This window comes from Ctenopharyngodon idella, chromosome 16 (genome assembly GCF_019924925.1).
Source record: "Ctenopharyngodon idella isolate HZGC_01 chromosome 16, HZGC01, whole genome shotgun sequence".
Classification (NCBI taxonomy): domain Eukaryota; kingdom Metazoa; phylum Chordata; class Actinopteri; order Cypriniformes; family Xenocyprididae; genus Ctenopharyngodon; species Ctenopharyngodon idella.
This window is the reverse complement of record NC_067235.1, coordinates 29,565,082-29,585,942: the sequence shown is the minus strand read 5'-3', so window position 1 is coordinate 29,585,942 and position 20,861 is coordinate 29,565,082. Positions and strand designations below refer to the sequence as shown.

General features: G+C 34.9%; 1 protein-coding gene across 2 annotated transcripts; it reads left to right on the top strand.

Annotated features, from left to right (window-relative positions):
• The first annotated feature begins 234 nt into the window (after positions 1-234).
• On the top strand, positions 235-19,637 carry hpn (hepsin). Of its 2 annotated transcripts, XM_051865881.1 has the most exons (14): positions 235-459; positions 766-780; positions 1,146-1,251; positions 7,745-7,846; positions 7,965-8,006; positions 10,217-10,346; positions 10,435-10,551; positions 11,831-11,871; positions 11,954-12,119; positions 12,903-13,099; positions 14,643-14,738; positions 16,520-16,662; positions 16,969-17,133; positions 17,228-19,637. In XM_051865881.1, the coding sequence occupies exons 3-14, from the start codon at positions 1,233-1,235 to the stop codon at positions 17,279-17,281; spliced, it is 1,272 nt and encodes a 423-aa protein (XP_051721841.1). In that variant the 5' UTR covers positions 235-459; positions 766-780; positions 1,146-1,232; the 3' UTR covers positions 17,282-19,637. The 2 variants fall into 2 exon arrangements, with proteins under 2 accessions (XP_051721841.1, XP_051721840.1); XM_051865880.1 differs by lacking the exon at positions 766-780.
• The last annotated feature ends 1,224 nt before the right edge of the window (positions 19,638-20,861 follow it).

Sequence of the window (20,861 nt, the reverse complement as noted above, 5' to 3'; positions counted from 1 at the left end):
TTATAATTCCAAGGGGACGATATGGCATCAAATATATAGTTGTATTAGTTTTGCTTTATGTTAGTGGCAGTAGTATCCCTCCTTGAGGTGCTTCGTTAGATGAGCTGCTCCTGAAATTGAGATGCGCGCACACAGATTCACCTGTCTAGCGCGCGCGCGCGCACCTGCACACACACACACACACACACACACACACACACACCTGCGCTCCGCTGAGACTCTCTACTGACCGGAAGAGGGAGGTTTCCACTCCAGCGAACAGCACAGAAAGAGCAGAGAGAGTGAGAAGAAGAGCTGTTCTGACTGGCGGAGAATAGCTTCATTTAACACACAATAAAAGAGCGAAGGACTCCGGGGAAAGTGAAATGTCAGCGCGGATATTTGGAGGAAACAACAGATTTATCGCTTCATCTCTTTGTTTCTAATTCAAAAGTTTATCCAAGGATCTGCAGTAAAGAGGTAAAGCTGAAAACGTTTTTTTTTTTTTTTTTTTTTTTTTTTTTACGATTATGAGAATTAGTGACAACTAGAAATAAAAGACATAAAACATATCTTCTCAAAATGTTCATTTAAATCCAAAAATGATAATAATCATCATCTCCAGAGATATTTTCCTCCTTATGTAACGGACCATCAAGGCAAAATTCCTCTACTGTATGTTAAATTAGCTTTTTTTTTTTTTTTTTAACTTTTAATTTACATTTGAAAAATGTCTATGGATTCATGTGCTGAGAAAACAAATGTGAATACTTGGAAACATTACAGACAAAAAGTAAAAAAGTAAGTTTTTCAACACTAAAAACATTCAAGCACAAAATTTAAAACTTGAGTTTAATTGGCTTAAATTAAACAAAATTAAGATTACAATCTGCAGTGGTGAATTCATTACACTTCAATCAGTTTGAATTTAATTATTAATGAAAAAATTAAAAAGTGAGTAGAAATGATTGCCACAAGGTAAATTTTGGGAAACAATGTTTTTTAATAGCATTATGTTGAAAACATTTTTACAGTGATTGTTAATAACAGCACTGACTGTAACCTTTTTTCTCAGTTTGCACTTTGGTTTATTTAACTTGCTTAACCCATCTTTGTCCATGACAGCAGTTAAATGATGTTTTCTAAGCTTTTCGAAACATTTCCAGGTCTGAAAGAAGCAGCAAATCGAAGTTTTGAGGAGGAATCACTGGAATCCATTCCAAGCTTATTTTTCAGTTTTCTGTTGGATAAAGATGCCAGAGAAGAAGATCGGTGAGTGCTGAGCTGTTTCTCTCTTTTTTTGACATCAGACGACTGGTTTGTTAAAGATTAACTGAGCTGGCAGGTGATAGGTCATGTACTCGATTTGTTTTGGTCAGTTTGGGTCTGTGTATTACTTTGACAGAAGGCCAAAAGGTGTCCAGACGTGACATGACGTGATTTGTCCATACAGCTGTTTTCGTGCACATAAATCTAAATGGATAAAAAAAAAAAATCAGGGTTAAATTAGGGTTAACTGAAAACATATCCACTCTTGGGTAACTGAACCTTTATATATAAAAAATGCTAGGTTAAAAACAACCCAAGTTGGGTTGAAAATGGACAAACCCAGGGATTGGGTTGTTTTAACCCAGCGGTTGGGTTAAATGTTTTCCCAACGTGCTGGGCAGTTTCATTTAACCCAACTATTGTTTAAAAAGGACTAAATGGCTGGCTTAAAATGAAACCAAAATAGGTTGGAAATTAAAAATCAGACACATAATTACTAGAGGAAACAATAATAATCAAAAGGTGAACATTTATTAATAAGTAATTTAATAAATGTTTATTGTTTCATTATTATTCATTAAACTTATTAATAAATGTTCATTTATTAAACATATTATTAAATTGTAATTTTCAACATATTTTGGGTTAATTTTAAGCAAGCAATACAGTAATTTTTAAACAATACTTGAGTTAAATAAATCTACCCAGCAGGTTGGGCAAACATTTAACCCAACTACTGGGTTAAAACAACCCAATCACTGGGTTTGTCCATTTTCAACCCAAATTAGGTTGTTTTTAACCTAGCATTTTTTTAGAGTGTAGTTTTTCCGTTACATGCTGCTCATTTGATTAACCGTTTAGCATTCTCATGTAGATTGGGATCTGGCTGCTCTATTTGGCCTATACTGTAGGACGGACTACAGAATGAGAGAATGTTCTGGAGTAAAACATTCCTTTATAGTGGATACATTTCCAGACTAGAACATTTTAGAGCTGACACAACAGTTTTGTTTCTGGTTTCTGTATTCTGCTTAATGTTAATTTTGAACCCCCTTTAAAAGGGGTTGTGATGTTTTAATTTGGCCGCAAAACTTGAATCATCCAGGTATGATGGTCTTGAGCAAGAGAGAGAGAGAGAGAGAGGGCAGTGTACCATGAAGAAGCTCTGTCTCACCCCACTCAGACAAAAGTACTACTTGTTCTCCGGTCAAATGGGTCATGGCAGGTGCTGTAGAAACAGTCTGAGGCAGTGGGGAAATCCTCAGGAATGAAACGAGAGACAGCAAACAGGAAAACATCACACTGTTTCAGTTTTGTTCTGACCTCTAATGTAGCTATTGAAAGCTGGGCTTGGACAAAACGTCACTGGTCAGTTGAGAGTCAAAGTGAGATATGGATGGTCAGATTTCACCTTTTCTTTATACGCTGATTTGTTTCATGGGCATTTTTTATTAACAGCTTGTATCACAACTACAATTACAACAGTTCTCATATAGATTCAGTCCAACATCTAATGTAGATACAACATTTTTTTTATTAGAAATTATTATTAGATGCTCTTTGAAATACTTGATTCTAATTGGTCAATAATGGCATTTAAAGGGACAGTTCACCCCCAAAAATAAAAAATTCTATCACCATTTACTCACCCTCATGTTGTTCCAAACCTGTATGAGTTTCTTTCTTCTGCTGAACACAAAATCATATATTTTGAAGAATGTCAGTAACCAAACAGTTGCTGTTTTTTTTCCATACTATGGAAGTTAATGGGGCTGATTAACTTTTTGGTTACCCATATTCTTCAAAATATCTTCTTTTGTGTTCAGCAGAAGAAGAAACTGGTTTGGAACAACTTGAGGCTGAGTAAACGATGACAGAATTTTCATTTTTGGGTGAACTGTCACTTTAAGAATGCTAAACTGCATAATTCATGTAGATGACTGATTTTCTACATACACTACCATTCAAAAGTATGTGGTCAGTACATTTTTTTTCTTATTAACACTTATGCTTACCAAGACTGCATTTATTTAATCAAAAAACAGTAAAAACAGTAATATTGTGAAATATTAAAATAACTGTTTTCTATTTGAATATGATTTAAAGTTTAATTTATTCTTGTGATGGCAAAGCTGAATTTTCAGCATCATTACTCCAGTCTTCAGTGTCACATGATCCTTCAGAAATCATTCTAATATGCTGATTTGCTGCTTAAGAAACATTTCTTATTATTATCAACAGTTGTGCTGATTAATATTCTTGTGTAAACAGCAGTACATTGTTTTCAGGATTCTTATCATTCATTTTAAATATATTTACTCTCAATTTTGATTAATTTAACGTGTCCCTGAAGAATAAAAATATTAATTTCTTGGTAACACTTTACAATAAGGTTCATAAGTTAACAATAGAAATTCTTAATGCCTTAAAATAGCTTGAATGTAACTCTACACCCATGTCTCATTTAATATACATGGATCTATGAATATAATAATTAGCTCCGCCTCCACTCACTCGCACAAGCTCAGACGAGATCCACTCGGTCAACTTACTGAGGTAAATGCTGCACAATGGTATCGCTTTTTACAATGTCAGGCACATAATGGTAATTAATATGATTAGCGTTTTGCTAATTTGTTTACATTCATGAGTCAACTCATGAACAACTCAGAACGTCAGTGGAGAAAGGCATATAGTTCATCATAACATCGTAATATGCAGCATATACCCGCCATATTACTAAATCTACCCAATTTTTCATCTCAACAGAAAAATATACACTGTAAAAAGTAATACGCTCTATCTACTCAATAAAATTGTAGCAACAGATTACAAGCAATATTATTAATTAAATTCAACATATAAAAAATGAGTTAGAATTAATCAAATTAATTTCTTAAAAGTCAACCATTTAAAATGTGTAAAATTAGCAAACACCATTACAAAAACCCACAAACTGACATAAAAAGCAAAGAGTCAAACTGTCCAACTAAACGAAACACTGATCACCATAATAGTGACCAAAAAAATTCAATAAAATCAACATCAACATTTAACTTCTGTTTATTCTTGTGTTTCTCTTTCCTTCGGTGATTCTGCTTGTTATCATCAGGTGTCTTCAATGTTGGCAATAAAAAACAAAGAGTTCTTAATTCATCTTTGAAGTCTGTTATTCAGATATTTTTGTTTAAATTTTACTCGTTTTAAATGGTTGACATCTTAGGAATTCATTTGATTAATTCTAACTCAATTTTACTTGTTGAATTTAATTAATAATATTGCTTGTATTCTGTTGCCAAAATTTTATGGGGTAGATATAGCGTATTACTTTTTACAGTGTACCGGGATAACCTTCTTTTGAGACTCTGCGCGGTCAGTTAATGATATGCTAAAGCCCGCCGGCACGTTGACGTGATTGGTTACAAGGTAGTTTGTGACGTCATAAACACCAGTGATTTCAAACCGCGGGTTTGAGACGGTCTTTGGTTTACTGCAGTTTTAAAGAGAAAATACTCAGCAATGGTGTTGACTGATGAATTTGCACATGGTTTGTCTTAAAGCATATTAAAAACACCACATAGACATATAAACAACATTAAAAACTTTCACCACAGGGGGACTTTAACTACATTAGTTAACATGAACTAATAATTCATGTTTAGTTCATGTTTATTAATCTTTGTTAATGTTAGTTTTAACATTTACTAATACATTATTAAAATCTTGTTAACATTAAAGCACTGTGAACTAACATGAGCAAACAATGAACAACTGTATTTTTATTAACTAACGTTAACGACGATTAGTAAATACAGTAACAAATGTATTGCTCATGGTTAGTTCATGTTAGTTAATGCATTAACTAATGTTTAACTAATGAACCTTATTGAAAAGTAAAATAAAATATTACTGACCCCAAACATTTGAACGAAAGTGTAGATGTTCTAGTTATATAGAAATAATGTTAGTGAATATAGGATTCTTATCTCAGCTCTTGGTCTCAGAAATTACATTTCAATGAAAGGAAAAGTAGCTGCCCATTCACCAACATTTTTCTCATCATGTGAGAAACGTCAGTCTAATATATCACTTTCCATCTGTGACCATGACCTGTGATTCACCCAGAACTACTGAGAGTGTGAATCATCAATCTCCAGCATTAACACGTTTCCCAGCAAACACATTACACATCAAGTTTTTTTTTCTTATACAATTTTACACCTTCAGGTATTCACAGATTTTTCTCTGATGTGCTTGTTTGCACCATTATTATAATAGAAGCCTTAAAATACTATAAAGAATGTTTCTACGTAATGCGTCCCTGTGACCCAAAGGGTTGTGCGTTCGGCCCTGATGCAGAGCTGCGGCAACCTGTTTTGTGTGTTTGTTTGCTCTGAGCTTATCAGACAGCACGGTCTCTGCAGTGATCTGATGTCGCATGGGTCTACTGTTAATCATCACACCAGAGCTTCTGTCTGAAGATCGTGCACAAGTTCCTCACAGTCAGGAAATCACATGTTTTGTGATGGTGATAAGCAATCCCACAGGGAATCTGCATGTGCAGAAACACAGAACCTGAAACTCATCATTCACAAAATACACATGCCTCTTTATTTTGTTTATTAAAGGGGACCTATAATGCTCATTTTTAAAGTCTTGGTTTAGGTCTTGTCTCTATGAAGCCCCTCCTCCTGAAAAGCGCAATGTGCTCTGATTGGTCGGCTGGACCACTGTGTTGTGATTGGTCAACTGCTTCGAGCATGTTTGGGAAATGTCACGAACCTTACCATAACCATGAGTTTCAACACTACTAACTCAACTCAACCGGGCCTTTTCTCCATTTTTTGAGATTTGAGCGGGAGTTATTTAAATGAGGAATATTGTGACGTGTTCGTTCCCAAAAGAAAACTCAAGACTCCAATCAAGGCATTTCAGGGAGTTCAGAAACAGTGCTGATATTGAGAGTAACTCCCTTTTGGAGTGGACTTTGTGCTTTATGTAACTTTGTAGACCTTTTTCAACATAACAATACACACTAAAGAAAGAAGAAAATGTAAAAAAAAAAAAAAAAAAAAGTAGTAGGACCCCTTTAAATATTAATAAAAAGCCCACAGAATATAGTCCTGGTGATCCCTGTTTATTTTAGGTGGAGCATGTTGAGTCTTGTCTATGAATGTAGTTTATTTTGGTTGGAGCCATGGCACATTGGTACAGTAAGGCATGTGCTTGAAATGGAGGTTTGATTCTGGCTTGTATTGTTTCCTGATCTCTTTCCCAGTACTCCCAATGGAAGATTTATTGGTTGCTATTTTATAGCTCACGAGATCTAATACTGTACATTATTTCCTTAAAAATATATGATTTTGTCCCAGTTACAGTATTTTACACATTTACCATCAGGCACTTGCAGGAAAGCCAGCTATTATGATTTTTCTCTTTATATTTTCATATCATTGGCTTTTAATAGAAATATATAAACTATAAATAATAAATATATAATAGATATATATATATAAACAAAAATTATATAAAACAAACATTCTGAAATAATAATATAAATAATATGTCTTTAGAAAGCAATGTAAAATGTTAAATATTAATATAATATAAAAATATATACTTTATACTTTTAATATAATATAGACATTTTGATTTTTTGAAAAGAAAAATTATTCTTTTTTTCTTTCCTTCTCTTTATTTTTACTGTTGATTCTTTCACGTTAAGAAAAGAATTAATTAAAGGAGAAACAAACAACAAAAAAAATATAAAAAAATAAGACAGTAGCCATAAAAGAGTAGCTATTAATATATAATTTTATTTCTATTTTATTAATGGTTTGAACACCTATTTCAGAAATGTACGAGGCCATGTTGAAATCTTTAACTTTTGATTCCAGACTTTGCTATCTTGGCAAATCTGAGCAAAGTGTATGCATGGCATTGTTGAGATCCCCTTTGAAACTCTATAGGAGACACATGTGAAATTATTAGGGTATTTTTCTCAGGATAAAAATCTGAGAAGCAGGATATATAAGTCATTTGTATTTCAAAGTCATATTTATATTCAGTGTATGTTTTATTTAGGATAATGGTTATGGATTGATCAATATAATCATAGTAGAATAAAGTAGTGCTTGTAAACAGTAGCATTGGTGAACTCTCAGTACATGCAGGTCTGTTTTTTTGGCATTGGTCACTGACATGGTTACATCTGTATGATTTTGTCTAGGAACATGCTGACACTGTTCTGTGTGTGTGTGTGTGGAGAGAGAGAGAGAGCTGAACATGACACTGAGATTCAGTCCCACGTTTACTTTAGCAGAGAGGAATTGATGACTTTGGACTATTGATTTTGTTCATGGTTCTGTTCTTTTCATCAGCTCTGTCATGGTTTATGTGTTTGCTCACAGGCATGTATTTTTACAAAAGCCCACATTACTGCATTAAATAAATACTGTGTCCTGTACTGAAAGCGTCGTTGGTTTCTATCCTTCAGGAAGTCCAGGGATGACCATCTTCAGTCCGTATCGGGTGGTCGCTGCAGTAGCCGTGATCTTGATCATACTGGGGGGTCTGGGAGCCGCCATCTGGGCCCTTGGTAAGACTTTCGGCTCGGCTTTCTGGGAAATCCGGTTTGCCTATAGCAACTGCTGATTCAACAGAATACTGAAGTCACTCCAGAGACTTACTACACTTGTTTTTTTTTGTATTTTCAGTCACGTATCTTAGAACAACAGAAGATACTGGATTATTTGATGGTAAGCATTGTTCATTTTTAATTACATTTAAATATAATCATATTATATATTATTATTTTATATATAGGTTTTTGTGTTTTTGAAAGAAGTCTCTTATGCTCACCAAGTCTCTATTTATTTTGATAAATATATTTGAAATTGTTTTAATATATTTTAAAATGTAATTCATTGCTGAGTTGGCAAATTTTTCAGCAGCCATTATTCAGTTTTTCAGTGAATTATTTTAATTTGGTGCTTACTTATTAAAAAAGTTGTCACTTTTTATCTTTTTAATGCCTCCTTAATGAATAAAAGTATTAATTTCTTAAAAAAAAAACAAAAAACAAAAAAACTTACTGACCCCAAATTCTTTAAATGGTCATGTGTAGCCTATATATTAACATTCTGACCAGTCACAGGTAAAGCGAATATTGTTGATCATCTCCTAACAAGGCTACATATTAAGACCTGGGTGGATTAGATGGTAAGCAAACAATCAGTTCTCGTAATCAACGTGTTCATCAAGTGACTTTGACAAGGTCCAAATTGTTATGGCAAGGCGACTGGGTCAGAATATCTCTGAAACAGCGAGGCTTGTGGGTTGGTCTCGGTCAGCAGTGGTGAATCTACCATCAGAGATCTGTGGATGGACAAACCACAAACTGGTGACGGTGTTGGGTGCACAAGGCTCATCGATGCACGAGGGCTGTGAAGGCTATCCCGTCTGGTCCAAGCCAACAGAAGGTCTACTGTGGCACGAGTCCCATCAAATTTTAACGATACAGGAATGTGTCACAACCAAGCGGCAACCTCCCTCAGTTTCTAATGAAGCCAATACAGAAGTGACTTAAACTCAGTGATACAATTCATCGATTGGCCGCTAGGGACAGGCTCCAAAAGAGAGCAGAATTTCATTGACCCCCATGTTAAAATGACCAACTTTACAGCAGAAAAAATACATGTTTACAGTTGGTACAAATTGTGGTTTTGGTCTATACTGCTAATTTAGCCCTTCATGACAACTCTGAGGGGGGTGAATTTTTTTATAACTCATCCGTTTAAGTTATATTAAGTCTTAAAGTTCTGCATAATTAAGGGCGTGGTCACTTGAGTGACAGGTGAATTGCGCTATTGTCTGTGAGCCATCAAGTCACCTCAGCTAATTCCAGCCGCTGAATTTGGCATCTCTGCCGTATTTGTGCTTTATTTCTGGATTATTTTATACAATTATAAAATAATATGGCTTGCTGCATTAATGGTCGTGATTTGAGACAGATATGGGTCTGTGTAGATGTGCACACATGCAGAAGATAAACAGAACACACGTTGTTGGATCGTGGCATTGGCTTAAAGTTTTGTTTGTGAGATTTACTACAATGACAATGGCGGGAGAATATTAAACTCCGACAGCACTGCTTGGATATTGTAACTAAAACTGCTGCACTATTTTGAAAAATTATACCAGGATGCACCAGGATGCACTGTGGGGATTGACGATAAGCCGGTGGAGGGAGTGTGATGCCTTGAGCAATGTTCTGTTGGGAAACCCTGAGTCCCGCCATTCATGTGGATGTAAATTTGACACATGCCACCTGCCTATACATTGTTGCAGACCAGGTACACCCCCTCAAGACAATGGTGTTCTCTGGTGGAAGTGGCCTCTTTTAGCAAAATATGCCACACTGCACACAGGAATGTTCAGGAATGGTTTGAGGAACATGATGAATAGATCAAGGTGTTTCCCTGGCCTCCAAATTCCCCAGATCTCAATCCAAATGAGCATCTTTGGGATGTGCTGGACCAACAAGTTCGATCCACGGCGGCTCCACCTCGAAACCTACAGGACTTAAAGGATCTGCTGCTAAAGTCTTGGTGCCAGATACTACAGGATGCCTTCAGGGGTCTAGTAGAGTCCGTGCTTCGGCAAGTCGGTGCTGCTTTGGCAGCAAGCAGAGGACCAACAGCATATTAGGCAGGTGGTCATAATGTTTTGGCTCATCTGTGTATGCTGCATGTATAATTCCGAAAGTGGCATCCAGTTATAATCTCATAAATATAATCATTATTTTGCGTTTCACATTTTCTTCACATTGGAAATGGAAGGTCAAGTTGAGCGCATTGCATATGCACTATTCCACACAATGCATTCTGGTCTGCACATTCCCATGTAACATAGAAAATGTCATCTAAAATAGTATGAACATGCTCACTATCTTCATTATGTCCTGCAGTGCAGGTGAGTGCAGCTGACCAGAGGCTGAGAGTGTTCGACTCCACCCAGCGGAGGTGGAGACACGTCTGCTCATCCAGCGTCAACCAGCTCGTCGCCAACATCAGCTGTGAGGAGATGGGCTTCATCAGGTAACAAACAAGCATGCCAGACTCACTGTTTCTCTGGAATTCATCATTGTTTTAGTTATGTCTTGATTTGCAATTTTCTTCCATTCAGAGCAGTAAATTTCTCAGTGACATGTGCTCCTGACAATGGCGGTGACCGAGATTTCTTCTGCGTGAAAGATAGTGAGTTAACATATGGGAAGAAGATAAAAACATCCCTCTATCCTTGGTAAGACATTGCCTTTTCATATGATTAAAAATAAACATATGCACCATGAGCATCACCAAATTGAATTGCAAAAATAAACAGTTCCTCTCATCATTGTTTTGAACAAGGAGGTCTATAAAGCTCTCAGCATCCCCATTAGCAAGCTATACATTTTTGATTTTAAAGAGTCTACCAAAAAACGGTAAAAGTCACTGGTAAAAATCCTCTATAATATAATGAAATATAAAATGTTGCTTGCAAAAACATATTGCATCAGAATAAACAGCTAATTTTGAATGGCCATCAAGGAAGAAAGATGCTTTCTGGATGCCCTCTTGGTCATTGATTACACTACTGGTCAAGATTTTGGAATAATTACGAATGTTTTATGTTTTTAAATAGAAAGGCTGCATTTATTTGGTCAAAAATACAGTAAAACAGAAATATTATTACAATTCAAAATTACTGTTTTCTATTTGAATGTATTTTAAAATGTAATTTATTTCTGTGATGCAAAGCTGAATTTTCAGTATCATTACTCCCGTCTTCAGTGTCACATGATCCAGTGTTACATTATTCTAATATGATGATTTTCTGCTCAGTTATTAATAATGATTCTTACCATTATCCATTTTGAAAACATTTAATAAATATGCTTAATACTTTTGTGGAAACCATGACATTTTTTTCAGGAATCTTTAATTAAACAGGATTTATTTGAAATAGAAATCTTTTGTAATATTACTTAATTACTTACCCCAAATTTTGAATGTCATAGAGTATCATGGATTCACAAAAATATTAAGCAGCAAAAACTATATTCAGCATTGATAATAATATGAACTGTTTCTTGAGCAGCAAATCATCATATTAGAATGATTTATGAAGGATCATGTGACACTGAAGACTGGAGTAATGATGCTGAAAATTCAGCTTTGATCACAGGAATAAATTACATTTTAAAATTCAAATACAAAACAGTTTTTACTGTATTTTTGAGCAAATAAATGCAGCCTTGGTGAGCATAAAACACTTATCCCAAATATATATATATATATATATATATATAAAAACTTTTCACCAGTAGTGTAGTTAGACAAACAGATAATCCTGCCTCAAACTCATTTAATTGGTTAAGCCAATGTTGCTATGACCGGCCCAGTCAACATTTTGCAGTTTCACACAATTCACCTTTAACAGTGATTCAGATCGCATTTTAATTAGGCAAACTAAAATCTAAGAACCGATTGCAATAGTGTTAATCTCTCTAAAACATTCTGATGTTTCATTTCTGTTTCAGTAAATGTGACAAAGGTCAGATACTAGAGGTGATTTGTCAGGGTAAGTGCTACAACTCAATTTGTAGCATTTTGAATATTTCTACACTGCAAATACATGATTTGTTGACTCTCTGTCGCTGTAGACTGTGGTCGTCGTATGCTGCCTGAAGAGCGGATTGTGGGGGGAGTCGACGCTCGCCAGGGTTCGTGGCCGTGGCAGGTCAGCTTACAGTATGATGGAGTTCACCAGTGCGGTGGATCCATCATTTCCGATCGCTGGATTGTCAGTGCTGCACACTGCTTTCCTGAGTGAGTGACACACACATTTTACACCCATATTTTTATTTATTACTATCTGTACTAAAACATGCTAGCAAAATTCTAAATCATTTTAACAACATACTGAAACATGCTAGCAATGTGTTAATACATGTTAAACATTTTTAGAAACAAGCTAAAACATGCTAGCTATAAATGGTATTTTTAATGCTAAAAATGGTAGCAACAACTATCTATCTATCTATCTATCTATCTATCTATCTATCTATCTATCTATCTATCAAACATGCTATCAATTTGTTAAAACATGATAGCAGCATGTTAACAACTTCTAGAAACAAGCCAAAACATGCTAGCTCCATGCTAAAAATGGTTGCAACATTGATCTATCTATCTATCTATCTATCTATCTATCTATCTATCTATCTATCCTTGATTAAAACCATGCTAAAACATGCTATCAATGTGCTAAAAACATGTTAGCAACACGATAACAGCTTCTAGAAACAAGCAAGCTCCATGCTAAAAATGGTAGCAAGTAGCAATGTCTATCTATCTACTGCTTCACATTTTTGTCGAAACAATGACAGATTTTTTTTTCAGGATTCTTTGATGAATATAAAGTTAAAAAAACAGCAATTATTTGAAACAGAAATTCTTTGTAACTTTACAAATGTCTTTACTGTCACTTTTGATCAATTAAATCCATCCTTTATGAATTAAAGTATTAATTTAGGCCTATTTCAAAAACAAAAACTTTTGAATGTTAGTGTACTTGTATGCGAGATCTCACTCTCAGGCTTGTATCCTCAGGAGGTATCGTCATGTGTCACGCTGGCGGGTTCTGATGGGATCGATCTACAACACTCCCATCCGTAAGAACGTTGTGATCGCTGAGGTGAAGACTGTTGTCTACCACAGCAGCTACCTGCCATTCGTCGACGCCAACATTGATGACAACAGTCGTGACATTGCAGTCCTGGCACTGACAAAACCTCTGCAGTTTACTGGTGAGTTTTTAACACTTTATTTTGATGGTCCCCTTTAGACATTCTGTTGACTGTAAGTAACACTGCACCTACATGTCAACTACCACTCATTAGAGTATTAGTAGACTGTCTGCTTAATATCTGCTAACACTTTATTTTGATGGTCCCTCAACAGACAATCTACTGACTATAAATAACATTGCAAGTAAATGTCAACTCATTCTACTAACCCAAACCTAACAGTCTACTAATACTCTAATGAGAGGCATGTAGGTGCATCGTTACTTATAGTCAACAGAATGTCTAAAGGGGATCATCAAAATAAAGTGAAATCCAGGAAAAAAAATCTTGCTCCATATAAAATATATATTAATCATCCGATTTGTTCTGATTGGCTGCCTTTTTGCTCTTGGTGTGGACTGAAAAATGACTGGAAACTTTTGTTTTAACCTTTTAAACATTAAAGTAAATGTCATGTTATTTTTTTGTACGTCATGTTTTCTATTGAAACTGAAGGCATTTTAACACAAAGGTATTTTTCATGAAATAGTTTGTTCATAAAAGAGATGTCTCTGTGTAACAAGGACAAATCTTTACTAGCAGCAGTTTAATTGGAAGTTTGTTTTGAGGTGTTTTTCATTAGGTAGTGGTATGTTACAAGCCTTTCTGGGTGAACACAGCATTATAGTAAAACCTCCCTCTGGTCTCAGGTTGCTCGTCCTGAGAACAAAGCTCCTCTATTTCCACGCGGCCTTGAGTCGAAACAAAAGACAATACCGGCAGACTTTTCCAGAAGGACAAAGCTTTTCCTCATATGCAGTTTTCTGTATAGTTAACCAATGTTGTTAGGAAATATGTTGGCTTTTATTCTGAAAAGATTTTGTTCTCTTAAAAATAAAGGTTCTAAAAGGGGGTGCATTAGAAGAACCATTTTTGGTTCCCCAAAGATTCTTTCAGTAAACAGTTCTTAAAAGAACCCATTTTTTCTTAGAGTGAAGAATATTTAAAAGATCTAAAGAACACTACATGGAACCTTTTGTGGAATGGAATTATCAAAGGTTCTTCATGGAACCATCAATGCCAATAAAGAACCTTTATTTTTAAGAGAATAGACCTTATGCGCCAGAGAAACAAGCACACAGCATCTTTAGAATGTTCTGTTTGAACTTCTGTTTTTGCTGTAGCTCTGTATATTTCTATGGCATCGCCGTCAAAGAGTAATTAGCTGGTAAAGTGGATTTACTTATTGTAGAGTTAACAAATGTTATCATTAGCATGGTAATGTTTGAAGCGGATGTCATAACAAATGTCAGTTAGACCAGGAAGATTTTAAAATGAGTGGTTCATTCATAAATCTGTAAGATCTTACCTTCACGCTGTGGAAATACAAACCGGAAGACAGAACACATTGAGCACAGTGCTGAAAAGGGGCGGGGCTACATAAAGTCAAAGGAAATGGAGCATGAGAATCTGAAAATTGCTCCTTTTTCCCTCTAGTGTTCTGTCATAGAATTGCGAATGACTGTTTTCCTCCCGGTTGACATAATATCTTTTGGTGTTTTAGATTATATCCAGCCAGTGTGTCTTCCTACCTACGGCCAGCGTTTGGCGGATGGGCAGATAGGTACAGTAACCGGCTGGGGTAACATGGAGTATTACGGTTAGTAATGTCTCATTCTGTGTCTTTAATTAAAGGTCACTGTAGTGCAGTATTCCAATGTTTATCATCTTTACCTGTAACCGGAGACTCTGTCTCTGTCTGTCTGTCTCTCTATGACCTTTGTGTCAGTGACCTGTGCTATTACGCTTGAAGTAACCGCTTGTGTGACCTGCTGTCAATTACCAGACAAACATTTCAACTTCCCTCAGTTTGTTTCAGCAGTGGACTTTTTTTTAGTACTTACAAGCACATAAAAGTGCTTAAATTCATTCATTAGTATAAAATACTTTTCATGGTGGGGGAATATCTGGTTATGTGTTTCCAACATAATTCATGCGGGTGGAGTTTGAATCTATCACATCATTCCAGTGCTGTTATCCCTTGTGAAAAGAAGTGTGCTTAAGAGTATTGAATGTGCCGTGCACTTGTAGTGTACTTCAAATCTTAAAAGTATATTTTTAAAAAACTGTACTTGCAGATATGTTAAATGAAATAAAAGACTACTGAAGTGTGCTTAAAGAGTACACTTTCATGAAAAAGTGCACTTTGCAATAATTTCAAATTAAAAGTTTTACATTATAAATCATTATGCTTTAATAATCTTTTGTCAAACTTTATTTATTTACTTTATCACTCATTTTGATGTGTTAACTAACATACCAAAGCACACGTATAATATAATTTTAATATAATTTGTGTTATTTGATGTTTAATATACAAATGTAATAACAAATATATTTAAATACATGACATACTGTACAAGTTAATTAAAGTATATTATAATGATTACATATACTGATGTACTTAAGTCCTACTAAGTATTTTAAGTATATTATTTCCATAATAATACTCTTTTTTTTTTTTTTTTTTTAAGTTTACTAAAGTGCACATCTTTTTCACAAGGAATTATTAAATAAATCTTTGTTAATTGAAATAATACAATAAATAAAGTCAAATATACTGTAAATATTAAATGAAAATATTAAGTTGATAATATGAATAATAACACTGCATCATTCTCATTTTATAGTACATGTAATGTTACAGTACGATGGTTATACTTTTAGAAAAGTTGTATGTATTAAATGTTTATTCATGATGCTGCCCACTTACGTGCTAAGCTTCCATTTACTATAAACACATTTCCTGTTTGTTCATAAACACTGAGGGTCACGTATTAGTAATTGACAGCATGCCAGCCTTCATGTCATGTCAGAATGATCATATTTATGAGATTAATGCACATAAACGCACAGAAACATGCCTGAAACGAATTGGTCTGGATCATAGTAATTAGTTATAAAGATTATAATCGTGAATGTTGTGATACATTGTTTCTTGTATAAATGCATTTGTGCTTACATATGCACATAATGTTCATGCAATATCATATGTGTTTCCATACCTTTTAATTGCAGCATAAATGCATTTACACGGGAATCAAGGGAAACAATGTATCATGACATTCACAATTATAATTTTTATAACTTATATGTCCTTGTCCTATGTCTCAACAACAATGAGAAAAAGTAAAGCAAAAGTTACTTTCCATAAGAAGTGACAATGCAACACGCTGTTATTAACTGTTTTTTATAATGAGTAACGCAATAGTGTCATGCATTACACTTCTTTTAAAAAATGAACATGCCAACATGACTTGAAGGCAACAGTTGACATTAGGTTGAAAACCCTGAATATTCACTGAAGGATTCTAGAGATCAGAACATTTTTGTTTTTGTTTCAATTTGACACCCTCCTTTACGTCTCTTTATTTCTCGCAGGCACTCAAGCCAACGTCCTCCAGGAAGCCAATGTGCCCATCATCAGCGATACTGTGTGCAACGGTCCTGATTACTACGACAACCAGGTCACCACCACCATGTTCTGTGCCGGTTATGAGAAGGGAGGGACCGACTCCTGCCAGGTATCTGCCACTCATTTCTGACATCATCAATCTAGATCAGTGGTGTCCAATCCTGCTCCTGGAGGGCCACTGTCCTGCAGAGTTCAACTCCAACCCTAATTAAACACACCAGAACCAGCCAATCAAGGTCTCACTAGGCACACTAGAAACTTCCAGACAGGTTTGGACACCCCTGGTCTAGATTGACTGAGCAGCACTGCACACGACCACTAGAGGGCAAAATTTTTCACTAATGTGCCAGTGGCCATGTGGCATTGTGGACTGATGTGCAATCACTGATATATGACATCTCTTATATAATGTCAGGGGGACAGTGGTGGTCCTTTTGTAGCAGCGGATGTCCTTTCTAAGACCAGCCGCTACCGTCTGTTGGGGGTGGTAAGCTGGGGCACAGGCTGCGCCATGGCCAAAAAGCCCGGCGTCTACACCCGTGTGTCACGCTTTCTGCCCTGGATTTCTACAGCCATGAGGGTGAGTGATTCAAGATGACCAGCACACTTTATCAGCTTATACATATCATAAAAACAAACTTTACCTCACTTTTCTCTCACATTTACCTCCATAGATGTATGAGAATTCCCCAGGAGTGCACAAAATGGCACGGGCGGTTACACCATAGCCATTTAAAGTGGAAAAATGTTTTATATGAGACTGAAATATTGCCCGTTGAGGTCAGATTTGTTGCTCGGATCTGTGACTGAGATCAGACGTCTGATGTTGATCAGATGTTGTGTGATGATCAACCTGTCTCAAGGACAAATATCTTTCGCAAATATCTGACTCATGGAGGTCAAGAACCATTTCTGATGCTGTACTTTGAGTTTATGAACACATCTGTAGGCAATTACCATAAAATACGGTACGGTAATTATATATATATATATATATATATATATATATAAATAGTTTTTATTGACCCTACAAGTTCGATTAAACCAGCAAAATATGAGGAAAATATTAATTTTTTTTTAAAATATAATGATGAGGGCAGATCAAAACACTTGGTTAAGGTATTTAGCCTTGGACAAAATTATTTGACAAAAAAAGGCAAACTACAGCTACAGGTTTTAATATGCAACAGGATGCAAAGAAAAACAAAAAAAGCTCAAAGTAAGAAACAAACATTGACTACAACATAACCAATTCTTAATATTTCATTGGTTCTCACTTGTTTTTGCATGTGTTCATAATTTCTTTGTATGACAGCCTGGCCAAAAATTATGTCCGCACAATTTTATTGCGTTATCAGAAATAAAACAGTTGACTCCAAACACAACTACGCAATATGCTTACAAAATCTTAATTTTTTATAATATTTGAATGAAGGGTGAAGATGTCAATTTTCCTAGGCTGGACATCAATTTTTATTTATTATTTCATTTATATGTTTGTATATATATATATATATATATATATACACACACACACACACACAAAATAACATATAAATGAAATAATAAATATTTTTGTAAAACATTCAAGGATATTTTTCATCCTACTTTATTGCAGGTTTGTACAGTGTGTTTGGTACCAAGAATTATATATATATATATATGGTAATGTTCAGCTGTAGTCAGATTAAAATTTAAAAAAAAATTTTTTTTTAAATTTCTCTTAATTTAAGTAATAAAATAGTGTACAAACAACATAATATAGACTCCAGACAGCAAGAAAAATACCATTTATCTGATCACAATCCTAAATCTTACAAGGACTTTATCTTAATCTACAGTATTTATCTCAATTTTGTTTACTGGCAGCACAGGTACAGTACAGTATATGCATATGAATAGACATATAAGTCAAATCTTTAATACATGAACTTATGAGTAGGATTTTACTGAATAATACAGGCCTCTGTGAAATGTGCCATGATTAAATATGCACTTAAAGGATTAGTTCACTTTCAAATGAAAATTAGCCCAAGCTTTACTCACCCCCAAGCCATCCTAGGTGTATATGACTCTCTTCTTTCTGATGAAAACAATCGGAGAAATATTAACAAATATCCTGACGCATCCGAGCTTTATAATGGCAGTGAATGGGGGTCACTAGTATGAGCTGAAGAAAGTGCCTCCATCTACATCCATCCATCATAAACATGTACTCCACACAGCTCCGGGGGGTTAATGAAGGCCTTCTGAAGCGAAGCGATGTGTTTGTGTAAAAATGGATGGATGCACTTTCTTCAGCTCATACTAGTGACCCCCATTCACTGCCATTATAAAGCTTGGATGCATCAGGATATTTATTAATATTTCTCTGACTGTTTTCATCAGAAAGAAGAGAGTCATATACACCTAGGATGGCTTGAGGGTGAGTAAAGCTTGGGGTAAATTTCATTTGAAAGTGAACTAATCCTTTAACTAGGTTTTGTAAATTGAAATGGCCAACGCAGTGACATTTGAAAATGTTTCATGAAAACTACACACTTTATGTATTTTACATGTATTTTATTTTATTTTCTCTTTTGTCTTAAAAGATGGGTTAAGCATTGATAATATACAAACCAAAGACTGGTTTAGAGAACAGTATGAATAAACTCATTGCTGTGGCAGTCAGTATTGTTGCATACATTGATGTACATATATGAATAGCTTCTTTACTATGCAATGCACTGTTTAATTCAAGTTTGTCTAATTTGTATGTTAAGCTGCTATATTGTTATCCAGATTTTGTACCATAACCTTCTGAATAACATTTTGTAGTAATTTAGTAAGCCTGTTGAATAGACACTAAAAGTCAAACAAGACAATTTAGCTTTTATTCTATGTATATGCTTATTTTTCTGTTTTTGTTCATGAAAGTAGCTGATATGAATATATGTACAATATAGAAGTTCTGACTTTTGACATACAGTAATCTGACTGCTTTTTCTTTTCAATTCTTTAAGCAAAATCTAAATGTTGCCCTTTAATATATGCATTTTAAATACTGAAATAAAGACATAATTTTTTAATAAAAAACAGTAATAATTTGTGGTTACTTTTGTGCTTTAGGAACAACATAAAAGCATCAGCATTTTTTAAATATATAAATTATATTTATAAATATGCATTGCTGTTCAAGATTTTTTGTTTTTGAACAAAGCTCTTCTGCTCACCAATGCTGCATTTAATACAGTAAAAACAGTAATATTGTGAAATATTATTACAATTTAAAATAACTGTTTTCTATTTTATTATATTTTAAAATGTAATTTATTACTGTGATCAAAGCTGAATTTTCAGCATCATTACTCCAGTCTTCAGTGTCACATGACCCTTCAGAAATCATTCTAATATGCTGATTTGCTGCTCAAGACACAAATATCATTGACCCCAAACGTTTGAACGGTAGAGTATGTAACATTTATTTATAAATATGTGTTAATATGTTCAAGTTAAATGTGTGTTCTTAGCTGTGTATTAATTCTGACACAAAAACATCTTGTGTATTAGAATTTTGCATAATTATGTGTGTGTATGTTATTATTATTAACATTATTATTTCACATGGCTATATCAGATTAAACTGTGTATTTATTCAATGTGTATTATGTGCCTGGGATGGTGCAATCATAACAGCTCTATTTTTCATCTTTCTCATTCTTAATTTCTTACTCTTATTCTTTCATTCTCCTGTTTATTATAAGTTTGTGCAAATGAATGCAACACATATCAAATCTGAATGCATGTAAGATAACTCTTTCATTCATAAAAACTACTTAGCATCCAGTGAACCAATGCTGGGTGGAAAAAATGTGTCTTTCTGGCTGATGTAAATTTACATCTTCACTGTTTTGGCAGTAAAATGCCTTATACTCAAATAGTAGTTCAGTAATGCCAGAAGGAAGGGAAAGCATAAAGAAATCAGTGCTAAGCACACAAGGAAGTGTAAAGAGAACGACACACGCTGCTGTAAAGGTTGGAATAGGGGTATGTCCCAGCCCAGCCTAAAACTTTCTTGAAAGAGTTCCTTGCAAATGAGCATCCTCCATCCTCCACAGTGTTTTTCATCGCAGTATCTACTGAGAACGAGCACAGCTTTCATCCGCTCCACTACTGAGCGATCACTCGAGGAATTGCACCAGCAGAAAGGGCTTTTCGTGGCCCTGTGATGACTGATGAAATGGGAAGGATGAAGATCCAAACCACTGTCCATCTGATGATGCTTCTGATCTTAGTGCTGCAGTTTGCTTCACTTACAAACGGTGTGTT

Bases quoted from the DNA above. Each gene is read 5' to 3' on its own strand.
- hpn (XM_051865880.1), top strand. The intron at 10,552-11,830 runs GTAAGACATTGC...TTTCTGTTTCAG, and splicing joins AAAACATCCCTCTATCCTTG to TAAATGTGACAAAGGTCAGA. The intron at 14,739-16,519 runs GTTAGTAATGTC...TATTTCTCGCAG, and splicing joins GGGTAACATGGAGTATTACG to GCACTCAAGCCAACGTCCTC.